This window comes from Euprymna scolopes, chromosome 24, assembly GCF_053919585.1.
Source record: "Euprymna scolopes isolate OS-2025 chromosome 24, ASM5391958v1, whole genome shotgun sequence".
NCBI lineage: Eukaryota > Metazoa > Mollusca > Cephalopoda > Sepiida > Sepiolidae > Euprymna > Euprymna scolopes.
This window is the reverse complement of record NC_136505.1, coordinates 58,449,734-58,476,354: the sequence shown is the minus strand read 5'-3', so window position 1 is coordinate 58,476,354 and position 26,621 is coordinate 58,449,734. Positions and strand designations below refer to the sequence as shown.

Below are 26,621 nucleotides of genomic sequence, written 5' to 3'. Positions count from 1 at the left end.
ATTGTCAGTTGACAATGAACAATAACTTGAAAGAATTAAAAACAATAGTTGAAATTGTCAGAATTTGATTAAGTGGACACACAACAAAAATTTGGCTACATTTGACTTAAAGACAACCAGCTAGGAGGTAGAGTATACTATAGATGGGAAGTTCTTGGAAAGAAACTTTGCTCATGAAAATTTTGTTTAGTTTTAAGTACAGAGGAAGAAAGGAAGATTTAATTTTTATTAAAAGAAAGGGAACCACCGTTTATCAAGGCCTATAAATACCCCTAGGATAAGGGCTAATAAGTGAACACTAATAATCGGTAATGGCAGAGATTGGGTAGTATTGATTAGGTGCTTATGAACTTATGTTACCATGCTATTTTTAAAAATCATATTTTCAAGTTAAATTCGAGTTTTACAATATCTTTTTTTATTAAATTGTTCGGTAAAAGTACAGAATAGTTACAAATCTGCCTCCCTATGTTATGAATGGATTTCTAAATAATGTTATTTTAACACGATAACATAAGTGTGTAACCATTGATTATTTACAAGGGTAAGTCAACAAGAATTTGTTTACGTTGGACTTGAAAACAACAATGTTATAATTAGCTGGAAACCAGCACAACGGTATTGTGTTCCATAGATGGACAGCTTTAGGAAAAAAGCTTTGCTCATAGATTTTTCTTTTAGTTTTAAGTACAGACATGCAACATGCAATCAACTGAGATGCAACTCTAGGATGCATAGATTGGGAGTTTGCAAGTTCATTATAGATTTTTATGTGTCTGCGACACAGGAGTTACACCTGGCAGCATCTCTGCAATAAATAGAGCTCTAACTAAAAAGGTTTTAAAACTTTATTTTACTGCAACCCACAGGCAAAACAACAATTTGAATTGCTACTTATTAACCGTGTCACAATATAAATATGTTGGCAGTGGTTGTAGCTAGATGAGGTTTTATTGTGAATGTTTTGCAGGGGGAAGGGCTATAGCTAAAGATCAGAGAAAAACTAGAAACGTCTCTTCTGTGAGAAAGGAGCAGGAGCGGTAAGGAGAAATCATTCCCTCCACTAGACTTCAAAATCGCTTTTGTGTTATCAAGACAGGAAAGAGTGTTCTGAACGATACCTTCTTACATATGGCAACAGTACTCAAAAGGTTTTAAAACTTTATTTTACTGCAACCCTTAAGAAAAACAACAATTTGAATTGCTACTTATTAACCGTGTCACAATATAAATATGTTGGCAGTGGTTGTTGTATTTTTCATTTTGTTTTGATTTACCCCCCCCCCACACACACACATACACACACCTCCAAACACCCGGGCAACGCCGGGTATCCCTGCTAGTTTATAATATAAATCTCACCTGTCTGTTTAAATGTATGTATGTGTGTATGTTTGTATGTCAGCTAAAACTTTTGACAGAGGTGACGGATTTTCACGAGATCAGTATTGTTTTGAAGTCGGACCCTTCGGATGACAAATATCGAAAAATTGGCTAAAAACATTAATTCCTTCACTCTCAACTGGGCACTTTTCTACAGGGAGGGTTTTTTTCGCCGGTATTTTCGAAAGTCATCCCCTCTTATCGATTGTCTAGCCTTAATTTAAACCTACGTCACTTCCGGTTTGGCGATGGGCACAACAGCAAAGACGTCAGATTTTTTTTTTTTTTTTCACGTCCTTTGCCTCCTTCGCGGTATGGGTTCAAGCCCGTCTGCCTACTGCCACTTTTTTTTTTTTTTGCTCAACACACACCTCCAAACACCCGGGCAACGTCGGGTAACCAGGCTAGTCTGATATAAAGCGGTTTAAAGTGGGAACCAGGCCGTTTTTTGTTGGAAACTGCTCATTAAGGATCTAGATGATATTGTAATGCGTCATCAGGATTTCTTGTATTTAAGGCATCTAATTTCTCCTACATCTCCGTAGTTGATGGGAAAATAACATTTGAAAAATTACAAAGAATAAATAAAATAAAAAGAAACAATTTGCAATCAAAAATACAATGTAACAATGTAAATACAGCAATAAAAAAAAAAAAAAAAAAAAAAATGAAATGTAAATAACTCGACGTGTTTTGTTTTCTGCTTCAAGAAACCAGTTTTATTTTGTGAGGTCGCCTTTCGGCTGTTGTAACTGGTTATCGAATTTTACCACGCCAATATCGGCAGACATTGGGGCTGATCTGTACAAGCACCAAAAATATATTATAATCAAATAAAAGAGAAAATAAATGAAAATTAGTTATTTATAACAAAAGCTAAGTGAGAATTTAAGTGGAAGTAAAATTTAACCCCAAATACAGAAGAGTGGAAAATAGGAGATAACTCGTTTTTACCCATTAAACATCTCGTGGAACACAATTATTTCTTCAGACCCTTTCCCTTTTCAAATAAATAAAATAAACACAAAACAAAACACGTACAATTTTATACGGTACCAATATTCATATTAATTATTCTGGAAAAAATCAGAAGTAAATATAAACTAAATCTAAATATTAAAAATTTGTCTTTTTATTATTTTTTTTTAGTATTTGAAAATGTTGACCAATTGAACACACGGCGTTTATAAAAATTAGCTAACTAGTCTCTTAAAGACAATAAGGAAAAAAAAATGTGTTCATAATAAATTATTTTTTTTGTAAACTTTAAAGGAAAACTGTTTAGGAAAACGTGGATTAAAAAGTGAACGACTATCTTAAACAAAACAGGAAAATGATCATCAATGCCGGTTTGAGTGAAAATTATAACACATTGTATTCTAGTTCACGTTTTTCAGACCATCTCACACAATAATATAAAAAAGAGGAAGAATAATCGATCAAACAAATTTTTTAAATAATCTCTTACCAATATATAGGCTGGCAGTCTAGTTATTGCACAAATATCGGATAACTTGTATGCTAAAAATCGTCTCGTAGGTCCGAATATTTAGGAGAGAGAGGTGACGATCTCGTCAAAGAATGCTACGCTCCTCTCGACGGAGTCGCCATTGAAAGACGACGATTGGTCAAACTGAGTCACGTGATCAGTCCACGCATGCGCACATCTGAAAAAGAAAGTTTTGCCAGTAAAGATGGATGTTGTTGAGTTGTTATCTTACAAGGTGAGTGTAGCCGACCCAAGAAATAATAATAATTGCCACACAAACCCACAATGATGGAAGTATCCACCTATTTTCATTTTTTTTTTTTTTTTTGTTAAATTAATATTTAAAAAAAAAAAAAAAATCTATTTTATGAATTTGTAGCTCCGGAGTAGATATTTAATTTGAATAACAGAAGTTTAAAAAAAAAATAGCACTCATTGATGAGAACAATAATGACGTTTTAAAACAATGTTCTGGATTTAAATAAGTTTTAAAAATTATACCTCGATAAAAATGAAAGATAAATAGAAAAACTTTGCTAAAAAGATAGAAGTGTAAAATTAAAATATATATTTTAATCATGCTTTAATTAAAGACCAGATTAAAAAAAAATTCATGTGTAGGAAAAATATCTACCTTATTTTCAAACCAATAAAACTCAAAGGAAATTTTTTTTTTTTTAGCCTCTAATAAGAATATACAGTTTAAAGATTTTAAAATCACTTTCAAATTTCCCACTACCACGGAGAAATCGCCGTGACGACCCTCCCCCCATCCGAAACGAAAAAAAAAAGTGTCCGATCAGTATTAATTTGGATATTCGAAAATGATTTTTGAGACCTTTTGAATTGTCGGGGAGAAAGTAATTTTTGATGAAAACTTTAGTGTCTTTACAATTCAAGTATTATAGTTTATTTGTTTTCTTAAAGAAAAAAAAAAGATTTTTCAACCGCGCCACTATTCTACAAAATAGTAATTCGGAATCTTAACTCAATTGTTCGAAGGGAGGTAACTCTATTTTACTAATGATAGGGTTTGTTTGCGCATAGATTTGAAATAAATAAATGTTATCAAAAGCAAGATAAGTTACTTTTTTAGCTCAATTTTTACAACGTGCTCCAGCGTATTATAAACACCCCAACCTCATGTTAAGAACGGCTTTCGGAATAAACACCTCCCCATACTAAGAAGGCTTTCGAGGTTGGAGGGGGGTGTTTATTCCGAAAGCCGTTCTTAACATGGGAAGGTTGGGGGGGCACGTCGTAAAAATCCCCCCCCTTTTTTTTAAACCTAACTGGATAAGTTTTTAGTGTTTTTATTTAATGTAAAATGTTTATTCGGTTAGGAAAACGAATAATGCTGAACGCTGCCGGAGAACAAGAAAAGATGGCCCTGATCTCTTTGAAGATTCGATAATCACTTCCAAATAAGAAATAAAACAAAATGGTGGTAGAAACCCACCGAATAAATGTCACTAGGCACGACCAAAAAATGGAAGAAAAACCAAATTGTTATTATTTTTTTTTTAAACGAATTAAAATTTATTAAAATCCATTATTCTCGAACTATTTTTTCCCCCAGAAAGATAAAAGCCTGAATTTTGTCGTATGAAAAGCAGAATAATATGAAACTTTTTCTACTAGTTTTATAATAGAATTGTAAATTTTCCCAAAAAGAAAACAATTCACAGCCATTTTTGTTTCGATGGATAACAATACATATTTAAATATTGTTTTAAAAAGTTTTTTTTTTTTTTTGTCTAAATAAGATTTAGAATCGTTTGCCATAAAAACATGCAAAAATATTATAACATAAGTACCTGAATTCCAAATAATTGCCATTTTGGGAGTGCTAGTTGCCGTATGTGTTGGAGACAACTCTTTCATCTAGTATCACGTTTGGTCGTCTTGGCCTTGTCTTGTCATTAGGACCAAATGTTTCTGGACGAGAGAGTGTGATAGATGCAAGTCTCCTACACTTTAAATTAAGTCAAGCGCAAGTCACAACATCATCAAATAGTTGACAAACCAATAATGTTCCTATTTACTTGCCTCCCCAGGAGGGCAGAGTTAGACACAAGATTGGTTTTTAATGTTGGAAAAATAGGCTCCCCAAAATGGGGCACTCTGGATAAGAACAAAAATAAAAAATGCTCCAGTTTAGAAGGATTTCAAGCTTTAAATTTTTCCTAGTAAATACCTGTAAATAAAAATAAACTAAAACTGATTTGTTTTCTGATTTTTTTGTTTTACATCAGCCATAAATTCTTTTATTTTACAAAAATTGAATATTGTTTTTAATTTCAAGATTACAATCATTTTCCCTTTTGTAACCTGTGAACCATACTTGTTCCATAAACCTTATAAAACTTTTTTCCATAAACCATATAAAATTGTATTTTCCCAAATTTTTTATTGCATAATTTGTGAAAAAGGCTTTCATTAGAATTTAGCATAATTCTGGATAAGGGGAAGATAATGGCTGTTTGTAATACGAACCCCTGTTTGTAGGTTTTGTGGTCTACCATAGCTAAGGTAATATCACGTAACGATATACTGCCAAAAGAAATTATCATATTTTTAGCAAAATGCGCAATTATTTTCTTTTTTTTTTCTTTTTTGGTATCGATTCTTCAAAGCATTTCTTATTTAATGTTATATTAGCAATATTGGGCCCACTAAAAGAAAATTATTTAGTTTCAAAGATTTAAGAGTCATGTTTTTCGTAAAAATAATGAAAATATTAGTGATAGGATGATTCCAAACTTTTTACCAATTCTGATACTATTATCGATTCCGTTCTAAATTTCTGATTCCGATATGATTCTCGATTCCGATTCTTTTAAAATTTATAAATATTTAATTAGAGATTTGTTGCATTTTGTAAATTTTCAAATTATTACATAAACCCCCGGGTAATTTCTGCCTATATTTTTTTTCTCAAATGTTTTCCTAGTAATTGAAGATTTTGATTTTAAAATAAAATCAGATTGTATCAGTTCATCGTTAGTGTATAACATGCTACGTGGAAGTTTTCATAAACAGTTGAAAATAGTCGACGATTTGTAGGCAAAATTAGAAAACGATGTAAGAACAAAATATTTAACAATGCCCCCCCTCCGGTTGTTATGAACGAATTTCTAAATAATAATGTTACTATTTAGATAGCCATTTTTAACATGAGGAGGGTGTGGGCTTTGTTAACTATTCTGTGATTTCTCTCTGAATGTAGTTAAAGTTTTATTTTAATTATAAAAATTTGGTGGGTTATTAAATTGCTTTGCTTTGCTGTAAAAAATAAAAACGAAATGCAAATAATAATAATGATAATAGTAATAATAATAATAATGACAAATTTGTAGATTAACACTCTCAGCTAAATTCCTCTTCGAAAATGAAATATTACTTTTGTAGGCGATTATGTGTAAAACCCTTAAAAAACTTGAGGAAAGAAAAGCAATCATTTTAGTATTTAGAGTAGAAGATCAGTTTCGAATCTAAATTTAATGTAAAATAATTTGTAATTCTTCTTTGGCACGCCAGCATACAAGATTTTAATCTGCCATTTTGGTTTGCACAAAAAGTACGCCAATGCTTACATCATTTGTAGACATTTATGCTGACGACACTACCATTTATGGTTGCACCTCTAAGACAGTAAACGACCAAGTTCTCTCTCCTCTGATCTTGAGCACGTAGTACAATGGGGAAAGGAGTGGCTGGTTACTTTTAATGCATCTAAAACCAAGCTTCTCTCTTTACATCATCAACATTCTAATCCACGTTTGGCATCAATTGAAATGAATGGCTCTCGTCTTCAGGAGGCCTCAAGTTTTGACAAGCTTCTGGGCTTGACCATTACTCCTGATCTTAAATGGAACACGTACATCAAATCTGTTGTCAAGGCCGCTGGAAAAATGGTGGGATCTTTCTATCGATCCGGTAAATATCTCACTGCTGATGCTATTCTCTATCTATATAAGAGCCAGGTACATCCAAAGATGGAATACTGTTGCCACATCTGGGCAGGAGCTGCTAGAAAGGACTTGTCCTGCCTTGATAGAGTTCAAAATAGACTTCGTAGCCTCGTAGGAGATGTCCTTTTCTCTTCGCTGCAACCTCTATATCACAGAAGAGATGTTGCGAGTTTGTCTCTGATGTATCGTTATTTTCATGGAAAGTGTTCGACTGAGCTTCAATCTATGGTCCCCCCTCGCCAAACTTTCACAAGAAACACTCGTCTAGCTGTAAACACTATCAATAATTTCCCCCACTCTTTATCTGTGCCTAAACCTAAACGTAGATTCCATGAACAAAGCTTCTTTCTTAGAACTGCACGCCTGTGGAATTGTCTTCCGTTTTCCTGCTTTCCGGCTGACTACAATGTGGTTGTGTTCAAGTCTAAAGTAAATAAGTTCTTGATGAGCCGTTCCATATAAGTTGATAATGTGGTGATGCCTATGTAAAAAAAAAAAAAAAATGCCCCAAATTTCATTCCATCATAAAAACAAATTTTTACAGAAAAATAAAACTTATTTGTAAATTTTTATCTAGCGAATAAACATAAAATTACATATGAAAAACCATGTTTATTATTTTTAAGTCCAACAACAGGGTTAAAGTCAATGTTTTGCTTCTAAAACAAAACTAAATTTTTTGAGAAATCTCTGTGTGGCGTACCGGAAAAAAATATGTTTTTTCTAAAGAAAAAATTGAATAAAGTTTATTTTTGCAAGAATATTTATATATTTATCTAGCTAATAAACAATAATTTAAATAATATTTTAATACACTAAACAGAATTTTCCATTTTTAGATGATTACATGTAAACAGCTTGAAAAATTTAGTGGTAAAAATAATATAAAACACCAAATAATAAATTTTGTATATAAATTTAATGCAAAATGATCACCTTATTGATCAGGCCATGTTTTAAGGACATGTAACCAACTTTATTTGTTTTAAATATTGTGAATCTTAATGTTCCAAATCAAACTTTAGTATAAAATATGTGATTGATAAAATTCATAAAAGCCATGTTTGGGTTGTAATACGAAAAATAAAGCAATTACATGTGATTTTATGATTTTGCTGATCAAACTAAGAATTAGTCGTAAAAATTACTTAACAGCTTGAAAATGGAAATGGAATCATTTTACATTATATTTATATGCACAACTGAACCCCCATTCTAAATTCTAAAATAATGTCTTAGTGTGTTCACGCATAATTGCCTAAAAAGTAGAATCTCATATGTTTGGAGTATTTCAAAAGTAAATAAAAGTTTTTTTTTAATTAACAAACTTCTAAATGTTTGCTCTTTATATATTCTATCCAAGGTTTCGATAAACTTGTGAGATGTTCATCTATATTTTTTCACTTGTGCCAAAAGCAAACAAAATATAAGGAAACATGAAATATTTCAGAGGATGTGGTGATCAGACAAGACCAAGGTAAAAGCAGTGCCAGAAAAAAATTCCAAGCATGTTAAATCTTTTGATATTAAAGTGTGAAGTCTCTAATAGGCACCATATGGCCATTCATCAAATAGGTGTTACAAGCTTTTTAAAATTTTTGATATTGAATAGACAAGTGAACTCTACAACATTTACTTTACTTACCATAAAAACTAACAAAAACGAACTAAGAGGTGGATGTAGTTTGCTTGAAGCATTTTATAGTATGTAGTTAAATGAAATATGTAGAAGGCAATTACTGCCTTCTACATATTTCATTTAAAAACAAATTAAATTAGGCTTGGAGAATCAGTGCTACATCTGTGAATAGAATACATTTTATTAAGGTTTTCTTCATTAAATATGCTTGTAATAACAATTAAGTATTTAAGAAGCCGATGACAGACACTGCCAATGTATAGCTGGCACCAACAAAATTTAAAACCCCTGTCCAGTGCATTTAAAACCTTTTAATAATCAAGTGAACTCCCTCAGATGGAGGCATATAGACATTTAGCGAATAGAGGCAGAAAGTTTTTAAAGGGAATAGGCAAGTTTTTTTCTCGATAAATGACCAATAAATAAAACTCTGTGAATCAATGTTAAATCTGTAAATGAGATTTATAACCCATTCTGTGGCCCTTCTCAATCTTATGTTGTAAATGAACAACTTCTAATAAAAAAAACAATTTGTGCTTGTTTCACTTTTATTGTCAAAAGAAATTAAAAGAATTGGTTTGGAATCAGAAATTAGGCTATAATTTTTCCGATTCCGGTACCCCAAAAAGTTCTGATTTTTCTGATTAATCGTCCCAACATTAGAAAATATATATATTTTCCTTTTTGCTAATCTGAAAGATGATAATTATTAACATATTCAACGAATTTCACACTTCAAATCACAAAAAATGAAAAAATTTGGATTTTCAACCATAAAATCTCATAGGTACACAAGTGTTTTTTTTTTTGTTTGTTTTATCTATTACAATCTTCATCCTCCCAATAATACAATATATTTTGTTCAGTTTCAGCTGATTATTTTAAGCATATTTGTAACCACAAATAAAGAAGGGGAGAGGGTTGTAGACAAAAAAAAATATATAAATAAATATCGAATATGAAAAAAAAGTACACTATTATAAAATTCATTCTTCATTTAATGATTGGTGAAAATTTTATAATGATTAGATAATTATGTGATTTTTGGTAGATTTAAATTTAGAGAGAGTCCGTCAAAAATTACTTACTCTCACCTTCCGTTTTGGCTGTGCCTAAATGTCACGGTAACATTTATTGAGTAGATTTCTACCACCATTTTATTTTATTTCTTATTTTGAAGTGATTATAGAGTCTTCAAAGACATTGTGGTCATCTTTTTCTCTGTTCAATATTATTTGTTTTTCGAACCAAATAAACATTTTACAATAAATAAAAGCACTGAAAACTTATCCAGTTAGGTATAAAAGTAACTTATCTTGCCTTTGGTAACATTTATTTGTTATATATTTGTTTTGTGACAACTTTTTCATATCTCTGAGTGTAGTAATACAAAGCCAAATGATTTTTTTCAACTATTTCATTTAATGTAACAAAGTTTTATAACATTAATAACAAAAAAGGGGCTTGTTAAGATAGTCGAGAGATTGATTATTTTAAAATATGCTGTTTTAAATAAAAACAGTATTACATACTTAATTGTCATGTCGAAAATATATCCAAAAATTATGAAAATTCATTTAAGTAGTCTTGATATTGTTTTTAGTAAAAAGAAAAAGAAAAGTTTATCACTAGGCAACCAATATTACACGCCATGAACAAGTAATCTAAAATAATCGTTCTGAGTTATGTCACCTCTTCAGTCTATTTTATTGTTGGAGACGCCCCTCCATGGGATTAACGGACTATCTCATGACGTCACTTCCGGTATCGAGTACCGGTGCACGGAGTCAGAGATTGGCACGCGACCAAGGAGGAATGGTATTGCTCAACTCGCTTTGCCTGAAATCTATGCGAATACATGTTTTGTTCCTAAAACTTCTGTGTTCCTTCGTTCTTATTACCACTTAACCCCATAACAACTGGCGACGTCGGATTCGACTTTCACATGGGTTAACTCCACAAAAAAAAAAATGAACTTAATTTGACTTCAAAAGAACTTCGGATTTACACGCTAAGAATTCGGCTGGCAATTACATTCTAAAAACAAAATTCTAAAACCAAAACAAAAAATAGAAAACAAACTCATGGCAAAGTTATTGACTCTATTGTAAGTTAATATTTTTGTCTATATTTAAATTGAAAAGAACTGTGCTAGACGCATTTTTGTTAAGGCAGTAAAAGTTAATTAGGGTTGTTTATTGAAAGAAGAGAAAAATGTTCACCCAATTTCACTGTGAGAACAATTCTATTGTAACTTGTCCACTGTTTATTCGTATGCAAATTTGAACATTTTTCAAATGAAGTGAAAAGATTTTTTTTTGCCTTTGTTTTTGCTGCTAACTTTATGCAATATTTTAATGGGAGAGAACTGTTTTTTTTTTTCGTTTTCGTTTTACTTGGACTAACAGAAACTTTTTCATTAAATGGAATTTTCTGAAATATTCTATTTTTAACTGTTGGTTCTAAAGTGAAAACTTTTTTTTCTGACGCGTGGTGACAACTTCCCTCTGCAGACACACAAATAAAAAAAAAAAAAAAAACTAGCCATTTTGGTTAACTTCCAGCCAATTCAACAATTATTTTTATTCTTTTGCAACTGTAGTGTATCACTACATTTTTTTTGTTTTTGTTTTGCAAGTAAAAAAAAATAATTTTTTTTTGTCCAGCCTCATATTGGGTTATCTCTAAGGTTTTTACCAAGAAGTAAGGGATACATTGCTCCATCGTCATACACGCACACTCAAAAAAAGGACATTTTCTTTTTTTTTTTTTTCTTTTTTTTTTATTGTTTTATCTCTCTTCTCCAGTCAAAGACGGAAATAAATTTTTTTTTTTTTTGTGCATTTGGAAAAGCCATTACAAGATGGAGAAGGTTAAAACAATATTAATACAGCTAATCAAGGCCCAGATGGACCAGCAACAGAAGGGTGAGGAAAATTTAAAGGAACGTGATAAACAGCTCCAGTTACAATTTCAAGAGAGGCAACAAGCGTTGGAGGAGAGAATGCTACTTCAACAACACAGACAAGAGCTATTGTTAAAAATATTCGATAAAACGGAACACAGGGACGACAGTTTTGCTTTTTCCCAAAGTACAATATGGAATGCTATAGAAACGTTCAACTGCCAACCTGAGTTGGATGGGACGTTTGATGCTTTTTATCAGAAATATAAGGACCTATTCACAGTGGATTGTCAAGAGTGGAGCAACGCTAAGAAAGTTCGCCTATTTTGAGGAAATTAGGGATCACAGAACATAGCAAGTTTGTGGATTATATTCTCCCCAGGAAGACGAGTGAATTGGAATTTTCTTAAGCGGTCAAACTTTTATCCAAACTGTTCAGCTCGAATTCTACGTTCTTTCATAGAAGATGGAAGTGCTTGAACCTGCAAAAAAGTGACGACTACAATTACCTAACCTTCGCGTCCATGGTAAATAAACACTGCGATAATTTCTGTCTATCTGACTTATCGGCAGATGACTTCAGATGTTTAATTTTTGTGCAGGGTCTGGTCTCATCCAAAAACGCTGAGATTAGACAACGTGTTCTCTCTAGACTTGAGAGCGAACAGGGCCTCACACTCCAGAAGTTGGCCGAGGATTGTCAACGGGTAGTCTGCGTAAGGAACAACTCAAAACAAGTCGAGGAGTCAGGTGCAACATTCATTAGAAGGACGACATTCAGACTGGAAAAATACTCACCCCAAAGAAGCAAAGCTGGAAGTAAGAAAACTCGGGTTACACCTAATTAGTATTACCCATTCACAAGACCCGGATCCCCTACAAGCCCGTGCTATCCCTGCGGCGGGAAACATTGGCCGAGTCAATGTTTTTACAAAGATAAGTATTGCAACGCATGTGGCAAGAAGGGCCACAAAGTGACCCAGTGCAGGAAGAACAATGTCAAGAACAGCGTCCGACAGTCTAGATCCGACTTGGATTTGGATAACAACCGGCGCAAATATGTCACAGTTAATAAAACTGTGCATCTACAATTGGATTTTGGATCAGACCTGTTCATCATTAACCTTAAGACATGAAGAAGCTAAAGAAACCAACCATGCGGAAGACGAACAAATCAGCTCGAGCTGTGACAGGCGATAAAGTGGAATTTGAGGGAGAGCTCACACTCCCGGTGACCTTAAATAGTATTACTAAAAAAGTGAAAATGTATGTACATAGGGCATCCGAAACCTCTTATTGGATGGAGCGATTCGAATTGTGGGACCAACCTATGAATAAATTCTGTCATAGGGTAAAAGACTCGTTTACAGAGGAGCAACAATCGAAGGATGAGTTAAAAGAGGAATTTCCAGAAGTATTCTCACCAGGACTAGGAAAATGTACAAAGGCTATAGCAAGATTCGAACTAAAAGAAAACACGCTGCCTGGTTTCAAGAAGAAATGTAACGTCTCGTTCGCAGCAACAGAGAAATCGAAAAAGGAAGGTTCAATGGAAACTGCAAAGCCGGAAGCTAAAAAAAATGTGCCAAAAGAATTCCCCAACACAAAGCAACCTAAGGAGGTTGACAAAACTGATGAGAAACAAATTAGCCATGCGGATAACATATCTAGGTTTATACTATTGAAAAGGGATCCGTTTGAAGATTTCATCATTGCCACTCTTCGGGCGGACGGGGAAATAAAAACGATGATGGGCAACACAATCAGAAAACTCCCGGTGTCTCTACCGGAGATTAAAAGGGAAGCACTTCAACAATTTCCACACGTGTATAGGATCACACCCAACCCGAACACACCAACAGCAGTCTCACCTGCAGAAACGATGTTTGCGTGGAAAGTGAGTTCCATTTTTGACAAGCTCTTACCCAAACAGTCAAGGCCACGAGTGACCACTTGTGTACCCAGTAAACATTTCATACCAGGTGAAAAGAGTGTACCCAGTAAACATTTCATACCAGGTGAAAGAGTGTTTTTCAAAAGTTATAAAAACAACACATCATTCTGGGAGGGGGGTACAATTACTAAGAGAATCGGTGACATGGTATATATATCGTTCAAGGACCAACATATAATGGACTATCTCATGACCTCACTTCCTCTGTTGACGTCACCTCTGTTATCAAATACCGGTGCCCGGATTCAGAGATTGGCACTAAGGAGGTCGGGTGCAAACGCCCTACCATTGAGGAATGGTATTGCTCAACTTGCTTTGCCTGTAATATATGTGAATACATGTTTCGTTCCTAAAAATCCTGTGTTCCTTTGTTCTTATTACCATTTAACTCCATAACATTTATAATGTCTAAGAAAAATGCAATTTTACCCAATTTTCCATAAAGATTATTTTTAACTTTCTATTCAATGAATTTTTGTAATTTTTAGATATATTACTATTTTCGACATGACAATTAAGTATGCAATATTGTTTTTGCTTAAAACGACATATTTAAAAAAAAATCGATCTGTCAACTCTAAGTACCCCCAAAAATGTAGAATTGCAGTGATAGGAACCTCCAATGCGCACCAAAGATTTAACCTCCCCCTCTCCTATATGTAACATGATGCAACTATAATCTAATTTTAGGTAGTCTTGACTAAAGTCGTATGCAAGATGATCGATTCAGGCAGAATAAAAAAAAATAGGAGGCATTACTTTTGGAACACTCCTCGTCTACTCAAATGTAAGCTTCTATAGATACAATTCAAAGAATAAAGCAACACTAAATAAAAACATTAATCACATTGTATTTAGGAATCTCCTGTCGTGTAACCGAGCGTGTATCGGCACATGTGAAAATATCAGCAGGAGCCAAAGAATAGCTGGTTAGCAAAAATATTAGCAGCAGCAGCCATTAAAGCATGTATGCAAGTTAGCAAATGCGTGTGAGCTTGTGTCTAAGAAAAGGAGAGAAAAATACTCCACATGGTCGAGGGAGAAACAAAGTGTGCGCTGAGCAGTATGGATGTGTGAAAGTTGAGGGCGAGAAAACGCTGTTTGGCACCGGTGTGGGGTGGTCGGCAAAGAAAGAAAAACATTAACTGGGCGAGATGGACGTGTGGCTCTGTGGTGGCGGCGAGAGACTTTTAAGCTGGTGTCGAGATGGCAGGGTTTTGTTAATCTTATGGCAGACGAAATGAACAGTAAAAGAAAACAAGAAGCATTGTTTGGAAAGTAATGGTAATAAATGCCTTTTGTTAAAACAGAAAAAAATGCGGAGTCGGATTTATTTTTGTGTGTTTGTTCCTTTGCAACAGTACCAAAGATGTTTGAACTGTGATGTGATGAAAAAGTAACGGCCATGCCACGTTACAATTGTGGAATGTTTGAAGAAGGCAATAAGTTATAAGTGTATATCATTCAAACACTACCGTGTTTGAATATATAGTTAAGTGGCAGTTTTAGTCATTTAGAACTGCTTTAAACCTTCACCGCTCACTAATTTTTCGACCAAATTTCAAACAATTATTACAGTTTATAGATCACCTTCTCAGCTATATTGTGAAAAAAAATTTTAAATTTTCATTCAGTAAAATAAAAGTTATGATGAATTTACTGGTGTTCAAAATCATAAAAAAAAAAAAAAAAAAAAAAAACGTAAGGAGGTGAGCGACTTTTTTTATGACTAGTTTCCATAGCAACCACACCGCTTCAGCAACTACTGTTGCTACCAATTCACCGCTCTCGCGAAAAGAGAGAAGTAACAGAGAGTGAAATGGAGATAATTGGGGGGATTTTATTGAAAGCAGATGAGTGCCATATATTGTTATTACATACGTGTATGTTATGTTTATGGGGGCAAAAAAATAAGACTAAAATTAAACAAAGAACAAGTGAATTTACTGGATGGAGGCTTCCTCTCTAGGGCAATTGCTCTTGACATATCAAAGACCTTTGATAAGGTATGGCATAAAGGTCTACTTCACAAGATCTCCAGTCATGGTATAGCTGGAAATGTCTTCTCAACTATTAAATCATTTCTCTCTGAAAGGTTCTTAGGAGTATTGGTGCATGAGCAGAAATCAGAGACTCTCAGTATTAATGCTGGAATCCCTCAGGGATCCATTCTGGGCCCATCTCTCTTCCTGATCTACATCAATGATCTTCCAAACCACATCCTTAGATCATTCGTAGACATTTATGCTGACAACACTACCATCTATGGTAGCACTTCGAAGACCGTAAATGACCAATTCTCTCTGACTCTCTCCTCTGATCTTGAGCACGTGGTACAATGGGGAAAAAAAGTGGCTGATTACTTTTAATACATCTAAAACCAAGCTTCTATCTTTACATCATCAACGCTCTGTTGCCCAGCTGCCATCAATCGAAATGAATGGTTCTCATCTTGGAGAGGCTTCATATTTTGACAAGCTTCTGGGCTTGACCTTTACTCCTGATCTGAAATATATATCAAATTCATTGCCAAAGTCGCTGGAAAAATAGTGGGATCCTTCTACCGCTCCAGTAGATATCTCACTCCTTATGCAATTCTCTACCTATATAAAAGCCAGGTTTGGCCAACGATGGAGTACTGTTACCACATTTGGGCAGGAGCTGCTAGAAGCAGCTTATCCTGTCTTGACAGAGTTCAAAATAAACTTCGTAGCTTAGTGGGGGAATGCCCTTTTCACTTCCATGTAACCTCTTTCCCATAGAAGAGACGTAGCGAGCTTGTCCCTGCTTTATCGTTATTTTCATGGCAGGTGCTCATCTATGCCCCCCCCCCCTTGCGAGACTTTCACGAAAACACTCGTCTGGCCAGAACCACTATCAACAATTTCCCACACTCTTTATCTGTGCCTACATGTAAATGTAGATTCCATAAACGGGGCTTCTTTCTTAGAACTGCTCCCCTGTGGAACTCTATTCCGTTTGCCTGCTTTCCAGCTGACTACAATCTGATTGTCTTCAAGTCCAACGTGAACAAGTTCTTATTGAACCGTCCCCCTAAGTAATCCAAGTTACAAAATTCCCATTAATGTTTACTACGCTAAAATCACAATGGCTAATGTATACTCATTAACCCTTATCCTCGAGTGGCCTCTATGCCTTGATAAGTGGTGACTCCCATGTAAAAAAAAAAAAAAAGCCTGGAAAAATCATGGATTACAATTAAAAAAAATGCGAGCATGAAAAGTAATATGGTTAAGCTTAAACATGGAAAAGTAAAGGACTTGTTGTAAAAACTGGAAAAGAAAAGGACAAGATATTCTAGTAAAAAATATAAATTTATAACTTAAAATATTGCAACATTAAGATTTTTTTTTTCAAATTTGATTTATAACCTTATATAATCAATTCTTAATGCTGCAGTATTTTAAGTTATAAAATTATTATATTTTTTACTAGAATATCTTGTCCTTTTCTATTCCAGTTTTAACAACTAGTCCTTTACTTTTCCATGTTTAAGCTTAACCATATTGCTTTTCATGCTTGCATTTTTTTATTGTAATGTCTATATGTTAACTATCTGTCAATGCGTATATGCATGTAACATTACAAAATAATTAGACATTGTGTGCACATGCATGTGAAAAGATGTGTGCGTTTAGAATAGTGATTTGCCTTCCCTGGCCCCAAGGAGGCTGAGTGTAATATTGTGTTAGCAGATTCTCTTTTCATTGACCCGACTGATGGAATGTTGAAATTTTGATTCTCAAAGTTTATATAGAAAGATTAAATCCATCTTTTGAACATTTCCATCTCCATCAATTGACTATGAATAATAATTCAATGTGCATGGTAAATTACAAATTTCACATCTCTAAGAATTGGTTATTAACCAACGCTTGGTAATCCATTTAATCACTTTGAAATTGTTATCCAAGTTAATGACAAGTTTGAATATTGTTACTTCTTCAATTCTCATGAAATCATTGTCATAAACATCATCTACAAGACTTGTTAGACGCATTATAAGGACTCTGCAGCCATTTTCTTTCTAGGCTGCTGTATGTACGCATTACCAGAATAGGTTCAGTTTGGTCTCCTGTAAGTTGATTTAAAAATCTGGAAGGTTGGAATCCAATTCCCTCAGATTGGAAAAGGAGGAATTATGCCAAAGACTAAAAAAAATAAGACTTGTCCTGCCTTGATAGAGTTCAAAATAGACTTCGTAGCCTCGTAGGAGATGTCCTTTTCTCCTCCTTGCAACCTCTATCTCACAGAAGAGATGTTGCGAGTTTGTCTCTGATGTATCGTTATTTTCATGGAAAGTGTTCGACTGAGCTTCAATCTATGGTCCCCCCTCGCCAAACTTTCACAAGAAACACTCGTCTAGCTGTAAACACTATCAATAATTCCCCCCACTCTTTATCTGTGCCTAAACCTAAACGTAGATTCCATGAACAAAGCTTCTTTCTTAGAACTGCACGCCTGTGGAATTGTCTTCCGTTTTCCTGCTTTCCGGCTGACTACAATATGGTTGTGTTCAAGTCTAACGTAAATAAGTTCTTGATGAGCCGTTCCATATAAGTTATCAAATTTACCAAATTTTCATTACTAATGATTACTATATTGTCCAATTTCTAATGTACACTCTTTAACCCTTATCCTTGAGTGGCCTCTTGGCCTTGATAATGTGGTGATGCCTATGTAAAAAAAAAAAAAATTATAAGATTAGAGTCAAGGGTAAATGGAGCATATCCAGGAAAAGAATGACACCCTAACCTACATGTTGATTTAGTAACCAATGAAAGGGGAGCTTTCGAATCCCAATCAGATACAATCAACCCATTAACATCCATGACAGTAATTACTAATTTCTTTCTGTATCATTTTATTTTATTTTACTTTATTTCTAGCCAGAAAAGCCTGGTTTCAACCATAAAAGACGAAGAGATGCAGAAGAAGATGATGACAGCGAGAATGTTTTTCTTAAAAAGAAGAAAGATCTGGAGTTGCTACGAGGCCAACCTCATCTGTCGGAAGAAACCCAAGCCAAAATAGCTCAAATGGTTGAAGATGAAGAACCAGAGGTAGAAATTTGCTAAATGCACCTTATTTTCATTTTTAAATGCAAATATGGTATTTCTGTATTTTCTGATGATCTCCTTATTCTCTACATCTCTGGATGTAATTTCAAAAATCTATTTTATTGTCACAATTAATTTAGCTTACTGTATAGCCTAATTACCATTTCATACTTTACTAAGTTGTACCTACATATGAAGTATTGTTGAAGTAAATATCTAAAATTTATACACAATATATTATTTGACCTTATAATTACATGTGTACATAACCAAAATAATAATATACTGCTCCTCAAGTAATTAAGCACATTGATAAGAATTTATTCCACCACATGAATATATAAACATTCGAAAAGTTAACCTAGAAAATCGCTAAAAAAAAAAAAAAACTTTCAAGCACCTAGCAAATATGGCTGCATTAATAAATTAATTAGAAATAATATGCCGTAAGCACAATTCTTCCTTAATAAACATGAACGTTGAGATATAAAAGAATTCTACAGATTCAAAAGTCTAAAAAAAAAAAAAAAATGCGTCCACAATAAAACTCATGATTAAGTTTGAAAATTACTTAATATAATTCAAGACTTAGAGTTCCGCAAGATCATAATAATTTTCAAAGACGATTAGACAATAGTGTTAAGCATAAAGACCTCTAACAAAGTCTTTGTAAAAGCAGATAAAACTAGAAACTGCTATAAAATAAACAAGAATATAACAAATTAATCATAGAAAACATGAAAAACTTAATACAAATATTTGCTACTACATAGATATAATAAATTCTGAAAGTAAACAGAAAAAAGACTACAAAAGTGATTTTAACAATAACTCCAGCATTCATGTAATCCGACCAACCCCAAATAGGAAGAATTAGTAAAACAATCCTATCTAGAATTAACAAGAAAATAATCTTTAATATAAATCTCACCTGTCTGTTTAAATGTATGTATGTCTGCCTAAAACTTTTGACAGAGGTGACAGATTTTCACAAGAGAGTATCATTTTCAAGCTTGATCCTTCGGGCGACAACTATTGAAAAATTGGCCAAAAACATTAATTCCTTCATCCTCAACTGGGCACCTTTCCACAGAGAGGGGTCGCTCTTTTCGTCAATATTTTTGAAAGTCGTCCCCCTTTTTTCGATTGTCTAGCCTTAATTTAAACCTGCGTCACTTCCGGTTTGGCGATGGGCACAACAGCAAACCGGTCACGATTTTTTAATTTTTTATTTTTTCACATTCTTTTCCTCCTTTGCAGTACAGGTTCAAGCCTGCCTGCCTGCTACCACTTTTTTTTTTTTTTGCTCAACACACACCTCCAAACACCTGGGCAATGCCGGGCACCCAGGCTAGTAAAAAGAAATAGATCTCAAATTAATCCAATAGGTTAATACCATTGAAATAATCACTTTGTTTAATAATATTACAAATAAAAATAAATGTACCTTTCTTAGAATTTGACATCATGAATTTCTATCCATCCATATTCAAAGAATTCTTTATCATTGCTCTAGATATATACTGACATATCCAAAGATGAAATCCACATTATTAAAAAATGTTGAAGATCAGTCTTAATCAATAATAATTACTCATGGATAAAAATTAAAATAATAAATTCCTTTGATTAGAACTCTGCAGAGACATTAGATCTTCTGGGGTTATTTATTTTGTATACCCTCACAAATATATTTGATCATACAGATAAGATCAAAAGTGAAAACTTCATGATGTTTGGAAATTAAAAAAGTTGGCCAAGGAGTAGACATCTTAGCTAATGTAAAATTAATGCATGTTTTAGATTTTACATTCAACTTAAATAAAAATACATGTGAGCCATATCTAAAGGATAACACCAATCCAATATATATAAACCTAAGGTCCAATCAGCCCCTCTTTTAATTGTAAAACATATTCCTAGTTCTATCGAATGTAGACCTAGCAATAACTCGAGCAACAAAAATATATTTATGAAATTGAACTACACTGTAACACAACTCTAAAAAAAAAAATAGAGGATGTAATAATATCGAGATTAAATATAAGCAATAGGATACAAATAATTATGATAATAAAAGACAGAAATATCATCTGGTTTATATCTCCCTGTAACAAGATGCTTAAAATTAAACTTGGTAAGAAGTTCCTAAATCTCATAAAAACACTTTTCTTTAACTAACTCCTTGCACAAAATATTCAATAAAAGTATTAAAAAGTGATAAATATAACAATAATAAAAATAACATGTAAGAACAATAATATAACCACTAGAAATACTAATGACTTAAACTCTAATAAAAAAAACTCTGCTCAAAAAGAAATAGAAAGTTAATAATTAAAAGTAAAAGCATGACTGTAGAACTTGTGCACTTTGTCCACTAAAAAATAATTGCTTAACCAAAGGCATTGTTTATCAAGCTGCAATATTTGTCAGAGAAAACATGAATAACATAATGCCATGTAGATATAATCTCCCTAGATTTTAAAACCAGTTATAACAATCATAAAAGCATATTCAAGAACAAAAAATGCTGATTTAAAACATCACTAGTAAACCATTATTGGGAACTAAAACAGAGACATGATGTTGCTAGTCTCAGTCTTTTTTTTTTTTTTTAATATAAATACTATGACCGCATGTGTTCTTTAGAATTATCAGACCTATTCCCTGCTTTCTTTATTCCAGCTTCTTTGACTAGTGGTCTCTATCAATTCACTGTTTAGATACCTCAGTGTAATACAATTTCCTATTCCAATAGTCGTGTGATGTTAGTATTTAAATAATTGATGGAGAACACAGCAACAGTTAAATGAATATATATTAATGAAATACATGAAAAAGGTAAATTGAGCAGTATCTTTGCTCAACAACTGGACTACTTGGTGACTGTCTCTGACTGACTTTGTCTGTCAGTCCTCGTTACCCAGAAGTGATGACATGGATGGAAGTGACGTCATGGAATAGTTCATTATTCCAGGCAGTCGGAGTGTGTCTTCAACACCCCCCCCCTCCCAAGCTTTTTGTTTGTAAAAGCTGTTAATGCTTTTTTCTGTTTAGGATCAAACATTAGTAGATTGGTGATCTTTCTTTTCTGAACTGACCGTCATTGTTCAGGTGTTTTTTAGGGAGGTTTGAAATCAAATGTCTTGAAAATAGTGTCGATCACCTCTTCCTGCAACGGTGGTGTGTTGCTAGTGTCATCTGCGCAGCATCTTAATTGGTTTTGGTGATGTTTATGGGTATGTTTCGGTCCTTGCATGATATATACCATATCACCGACTCTCTTACTGATCGTACCCACATCCCAGAATGAGGTGTTATTTTTGTAACTTTTGAAGAAAACTCTCTCTCCTGGCATGAAACATTTACTGGGTATGCAAGTGGTCACTTGTGGTCTTAACTGTTTCGGTAAAAGTTTGTCAAAAACAGATCTCACCTTTCATGCAAACATAGTTTCCGCAGATGAAGCCACTGTTGGGATGTTAAGATTAGGTGTAATCCTATCCACGTGTAGGAATTTTTGGAGGGCTTCATCTGTTGGAGTACCTTGAGCCTTCTTCAGTGCTCTTTTGAGAGAGTCCACAAAGTGTTCTGCTTGTCCATTCAATCTCAGGTGATATTGGGGGATAGAGAGGTGTTTAATTTGGAACGTGTTGCAAAAATTTTGAACTCTACAGCCGTGAACTAAGTTCCATTGTCGCTCACAATGCAATCTACTACACTGAAATAAGCATGTAGGAAATTTAATGTTGTCCCAGTTGTCGGTCTTTTGCAGCTTAATACCTCCGGCCACTTGGTGTAGCTATCAACTGCAATTAAGTAATAGTAGTCATCAAGCAGACCTGCAAAGTCCATATAAATTCTAGACCACGGCTGGTCAGTCTTCGGCGAGGGTTTGAATGTAATGGGTCGTGCTTTTGCAGTGAGGGCGCAACCTGTGCAAGAGTCTGTCTCCATGATGTTTTTGTCCATGTTAGACCAGAAGACATAGCTTCTCATCAAGCTCTTCATTCGGTTTTTTCCGGGGTGTTATGTGTGAAAATCGCGTAGAATTCATTTTGGAATCATCACTTTTCACTATATTGTAAGACCTCATCGCAAAGTGAGAATACTTCAGGAATGTTGTCTTTTATGGCAATTTATTTTTTTTTTTGATGTCACAGATAGTCATCCTTATCTGCTTCCCTTTTAATTTCAGGTAGAGATACTGGAAGCTCTCTAATTGTATCACCTATCATTGTTTTTATTTCACAGTCAGTACGAAGAGCAGCAATGATGGAATCCTCAAAAGGTTCCCTTTCCATAAGTATTAGTCTAGATAGGCTATCAGCATGGCTAATTTGTTTTGATGACAAGTACTCCAGTGTAAAATTATAATTCTGTAAGATTGTACTCCCTCTCTGCAGTGTATGTCGGTAAGCCTTTTTTGGATCTGAAGATCATAAGCAATGGCTTATGGTCAGTTTCCAACATAAAATTTTTGCCATGTAAGTATCTATGAAATTTTGTTATGGCAAATATGATACTTAGTGCTTCCTTTTCGATCTGCGAGTATTGTATCTCGGCTGGTAGTAGCGTTCTGGATGCATGGGTGATTGTTTTTTTTGGTATCGTCGGGCATTGTATGAAGTATACAAGCTCCAACACCATATGACATTCACTACTATTATTTTCAGCTTTGGATCATAGTGTGTAAGAAAAAGATCTGATGTTAAAGTATCCTTGATTTCTTCAAACGTCGCTTGACATTCAGGCGTCCAATCCCGGGCTTTTTCTTTCCTAAGTAATTCATTCAGTGGGGCACGCAAGTCATGTATATTTTTTATGAAGACTTGGTAGTAGTTAACCAGTCCCAAAAAGATTTGGAGTGTTTGCACTTTATCGGGAGCAGGTATGTTCTTTATGGCTTCTGCCTTCTCAGGGTCAGGGTGTCTACCATTTTTATGAATTATGTGACCTAGGTATTTTATCTCGTTCATGAGGAAGTCACAGTTAGCTTCTTTCACTTTAAAACCGAAGCTTTGAATTCTTTTAAAAACCTCATGTATGTGTTTGCGATGCTCACCTCTGGATTTACTGACAATGACAATGTCGTCTAAATAGGTGCAAATGAAGTCGAGGCCGCCTAGCATGGTGTCTATGACCTGCTGGAAGATCACAGGTGCTACCTTGACCCCGAAAGCTAAGCTTTCAAACTTGTGGAGTCCCCTGTGCGTATTAATGCAGAGGCGTTTAGAATATTCCTCCTTGACCGGGATGTGTAAGTACGTGTCGCTTAAATCCACCTAAGAAAATATTTTATCACCATTTAATTTGTTGAATACCTCCCCTGGTGTGGGGAGAAGATAGTGGTAATCTTTTAGAGCTGCATTCGGGCCTGTGTAGAAATCTGCACATACACGAATCTAATAGGTCTGTTTGGTCACATATAGTAGGGGCTGCCCAATCACTGGTGCTCACTTTTGATAGTATTCGTGCCTTTTGTAGCCAATCGAGTTCATTATCAATTTTCTGAGTTTCCGCAAGCAGGATGTTTCACTTCTTGAAAATGGGTAGAGCATTTTCCTTCAGTTTGAATCTGGCTATAGCCTTGGTACATCTTCCGAGACCCACTGAGAAAACTTCTAGAAAATTTTTCCTATAACTTGTCTTGCAGTCATTGTGCCCATGTAGAAGAGTCTTTTACCTTATGGCAGAATCTATTCATAGATTCAAATCGCTCCATCCAATCCATTCTGAAGAGGTTTTCAGATGTCTTATGTACATAAATTTTCATTTTTTGGTAGTGCCATTTAACCTCACAGTAAGTGTCAGCTCTCGCTCAAATTTTACTTTATCACCTGTCACTGCTTGAGCTGACTTATTCGTCTTATGCATGGTTGGTTTCTTCAACCTTTTCCATATCTGTAGGTTGATAATGGACAAGTCTGAGCTGGAGTTCAACTGTAACTCCTCTATCTTATTGAGAAGGTTGACAGTGACGTATTTCTGCCAGTTTTTCTCCACTTTCCTGTCGGATCTTGTTTGTCGGTTCCTTTTGCTATGCATCGCTTGGTGGTTTTTCTTGCCACATTCATTGCATATTTTTTTTTAGTAAAAACATCTAACAGACCAATGTTATCCACCACAACGGTTGGACGGCCTTTTGGGTGAATCAAGATTGGAGATTGGATTGCCACTCTTTGGTTGTGCCTGGTTTTTTCTTATTTGTTTGTTTTTTTTTCCCATAAGAGTAATCCTTTGGTCTGAAACTAGTCCTTCACACATGACATGCCTAATTCTTCGATGTTTCGTGAGTCATTCTTTACACTAAATACATGTTAGCAATCCTTGGCCAACTTCTGGAGAGTGAGCCCTTGTTCACTTTTAAGTCTAGATAGGACTTGTCGTCTTATCTCTGCGGCTTCTGCTGAGACGAGGCCGACCCTTTGCAAAAATCAAACATTTGAAATCATCCGTTGATAATTCAGCTAGACAAAAATTGTCACAGTGTTTGTTAACAATCAACGCGAAGGTGAGATAGTCTTTGTTGTCGCATTTTACCAGGTTGAAGTACTTCCATCTCTTGTTAAAAAGCATTGTATTAGGGCTGAAGAGTTCAGATAAGGGCTTTGCCGCGTCGGAGAATTCCAACTTGCTAATCTTCTTGGGTAGGATATTTTCTACTTCAACATATGTTACCGCTGTGCTTGTTGTTGCATTTGGTCTTTAAAACTTTCTTCCATCTTTTGCTGGTGATCCATTTGAACCCTTAGTAATTGCGTGATTATGGCCTTGATGTCCTTCCCAGGCGAATGACAAAAAATTTTTTTTTTTTTAACTGAAAAAAAAAATCTCAAAGGGAGGAAAAAAACTGAAAATGTCCTTTCTGTTTTTTTTTTTATATATGTGTGGAGGTAGTCAGGTCTCACTTGATATTTCCATATGCAAAACTTTAAAGACAATAAACTAAAGATGGGGGGGGGGGAAATTTACTACAACAAAAATGGCTTCTTAGCTTTTTTTACAAGGAAGAGGAAAAAGAATGTTTGCAAGTTGTCCAAAAAAAAAAAAAAAAGGAAGAAAAATGTTCACTTTGAAAACAGACAGTCAACCAAAAATAAAAAGGCATTTTACAAAATTAGTAACCAAAATTAATAACCAACTTAGGAATAATGAAATATGTTTCACTTTCAGCTGAAAAGCCTAATTTGCATAAAAAGTGGACAGTTATATTTAGAATTTAGATCAATTCTTTTTTCCCTAGTCCCCACAAAATACAGCGTAATGTTTTTTCTTTTTTTTTTTTCTGTGATTCAGAAACAAAAATTATTTTTGGCACAACTTAACAAGAAATACAAAAAAACATTACCAAAAAACGTCTGGTTTACAGTTCTTTAACTTTTTTTTTCGTAAAGAGACAAGGAGGGTTTACTTACGACTTTCTCGTATTTAAGTCGGAGCTTACTTGCATTGTTTCTTTTTTTTCTTTAAGGGTCCTAGTGTAAGTTATTTTGGTGTAAAATCGAATTATCTTGCTGCCAAACAGTTGTTTTTGGGTTCCTCGTGTGAGTTTGAATACTTGTTCGCCAGTGTTATAATGTTAGTATTTGAATAATTGACGAGGGAGACCGCAGTAACAATTAAATAAATATATATTAACAAAAATACATGAAAAAGGTAAATTGAGCAATATCTTTGGTCAACTGCTGGACTAGTTGGTGATGACTATATTCTCCGCGTGTCTGCCACTGACTGACTTCGTTCACTGGTCCTTGTTACCTGGAAGTGACGTCATGGAATAGTACATTATTCCAGGCAGTAGGGGGGGTGTCCCCAACAAGTAGCTTTTTTTTCCAAGAATTGCAAGCTTGTGGAATTTTCTTCCTGCTGACTGTTTTCCGCTTACCTATAGCATTGGTCTTTTCACGACTAAGGTTAATTGGCATCTCCTGTCTTTGTCTTAATCATCTTTTATTCTTGTTAGCTCTTTACATCAAGTGGCTTCATGCCTTGTCCAGAGCGATTTCCATAAAAACGTATAATACTCTATATAATTTTGTAATTAAAAATCTTTTTAGGAAGGAGATTTGATCTAATACGAGAGGTAATTCAATGTACAGGTTTTTTTTTTTTTTTTACTATTATGATGTTTACTCTCAAAAACATCTCACTTAGTTTTATTGAAACTTTTTTTCTGTACAATAATCAGTG

The 26,621-nt window shown here is 34.2% G+C and overlaps 2 protein-coding genes across 9 annotated transcripts in view; one reads left to right on the top strand and one right to left on the bottom strand.

Annotated features, from left to right (window-relative positions):
* LOC145246729 (uncharacterized) overlaps positions 1-3,023 on the bottom strand; it is a 90,535-nt gene extending 87,512 nt beyond the window's left edge. For all 7 annotated transcript variants that reach the window (XM_080108479.1, XM_080108482.1, XM_080108480.1 and 4 more), the window contains exon 1: positions 2,852-3,023. The gene's annotated coding sequence lies outside the window, so the exon portion shown is untranslated. The remainder of the gene's footprint in view (positions 1-2,851) is intronic.
* Positions 2,949-26,621, top strand: part of LOC145246730 (beta-catenin-like protein 1) — a 66,340-nt gene continuing 42,667 nt past the window's right edge. For both annotated transcript variants that reach the window (XM_080108487.1, XM_080108486.1), the window contains exons 1-2: positions 2,949-3,107; positions 18,255-18,428. In XM_080108487.1, the coding sequence (XP_079964613.1) occupies positions 3,078-3,107; positions 18,255-18,428 (204 nt within the window). In that variant the 5' untranslated portion in view covers positions 2,949-3,077. The remainder of the gene's footprint in view (positions 3,108-18,254; positions 18,429-26,621) is intronic.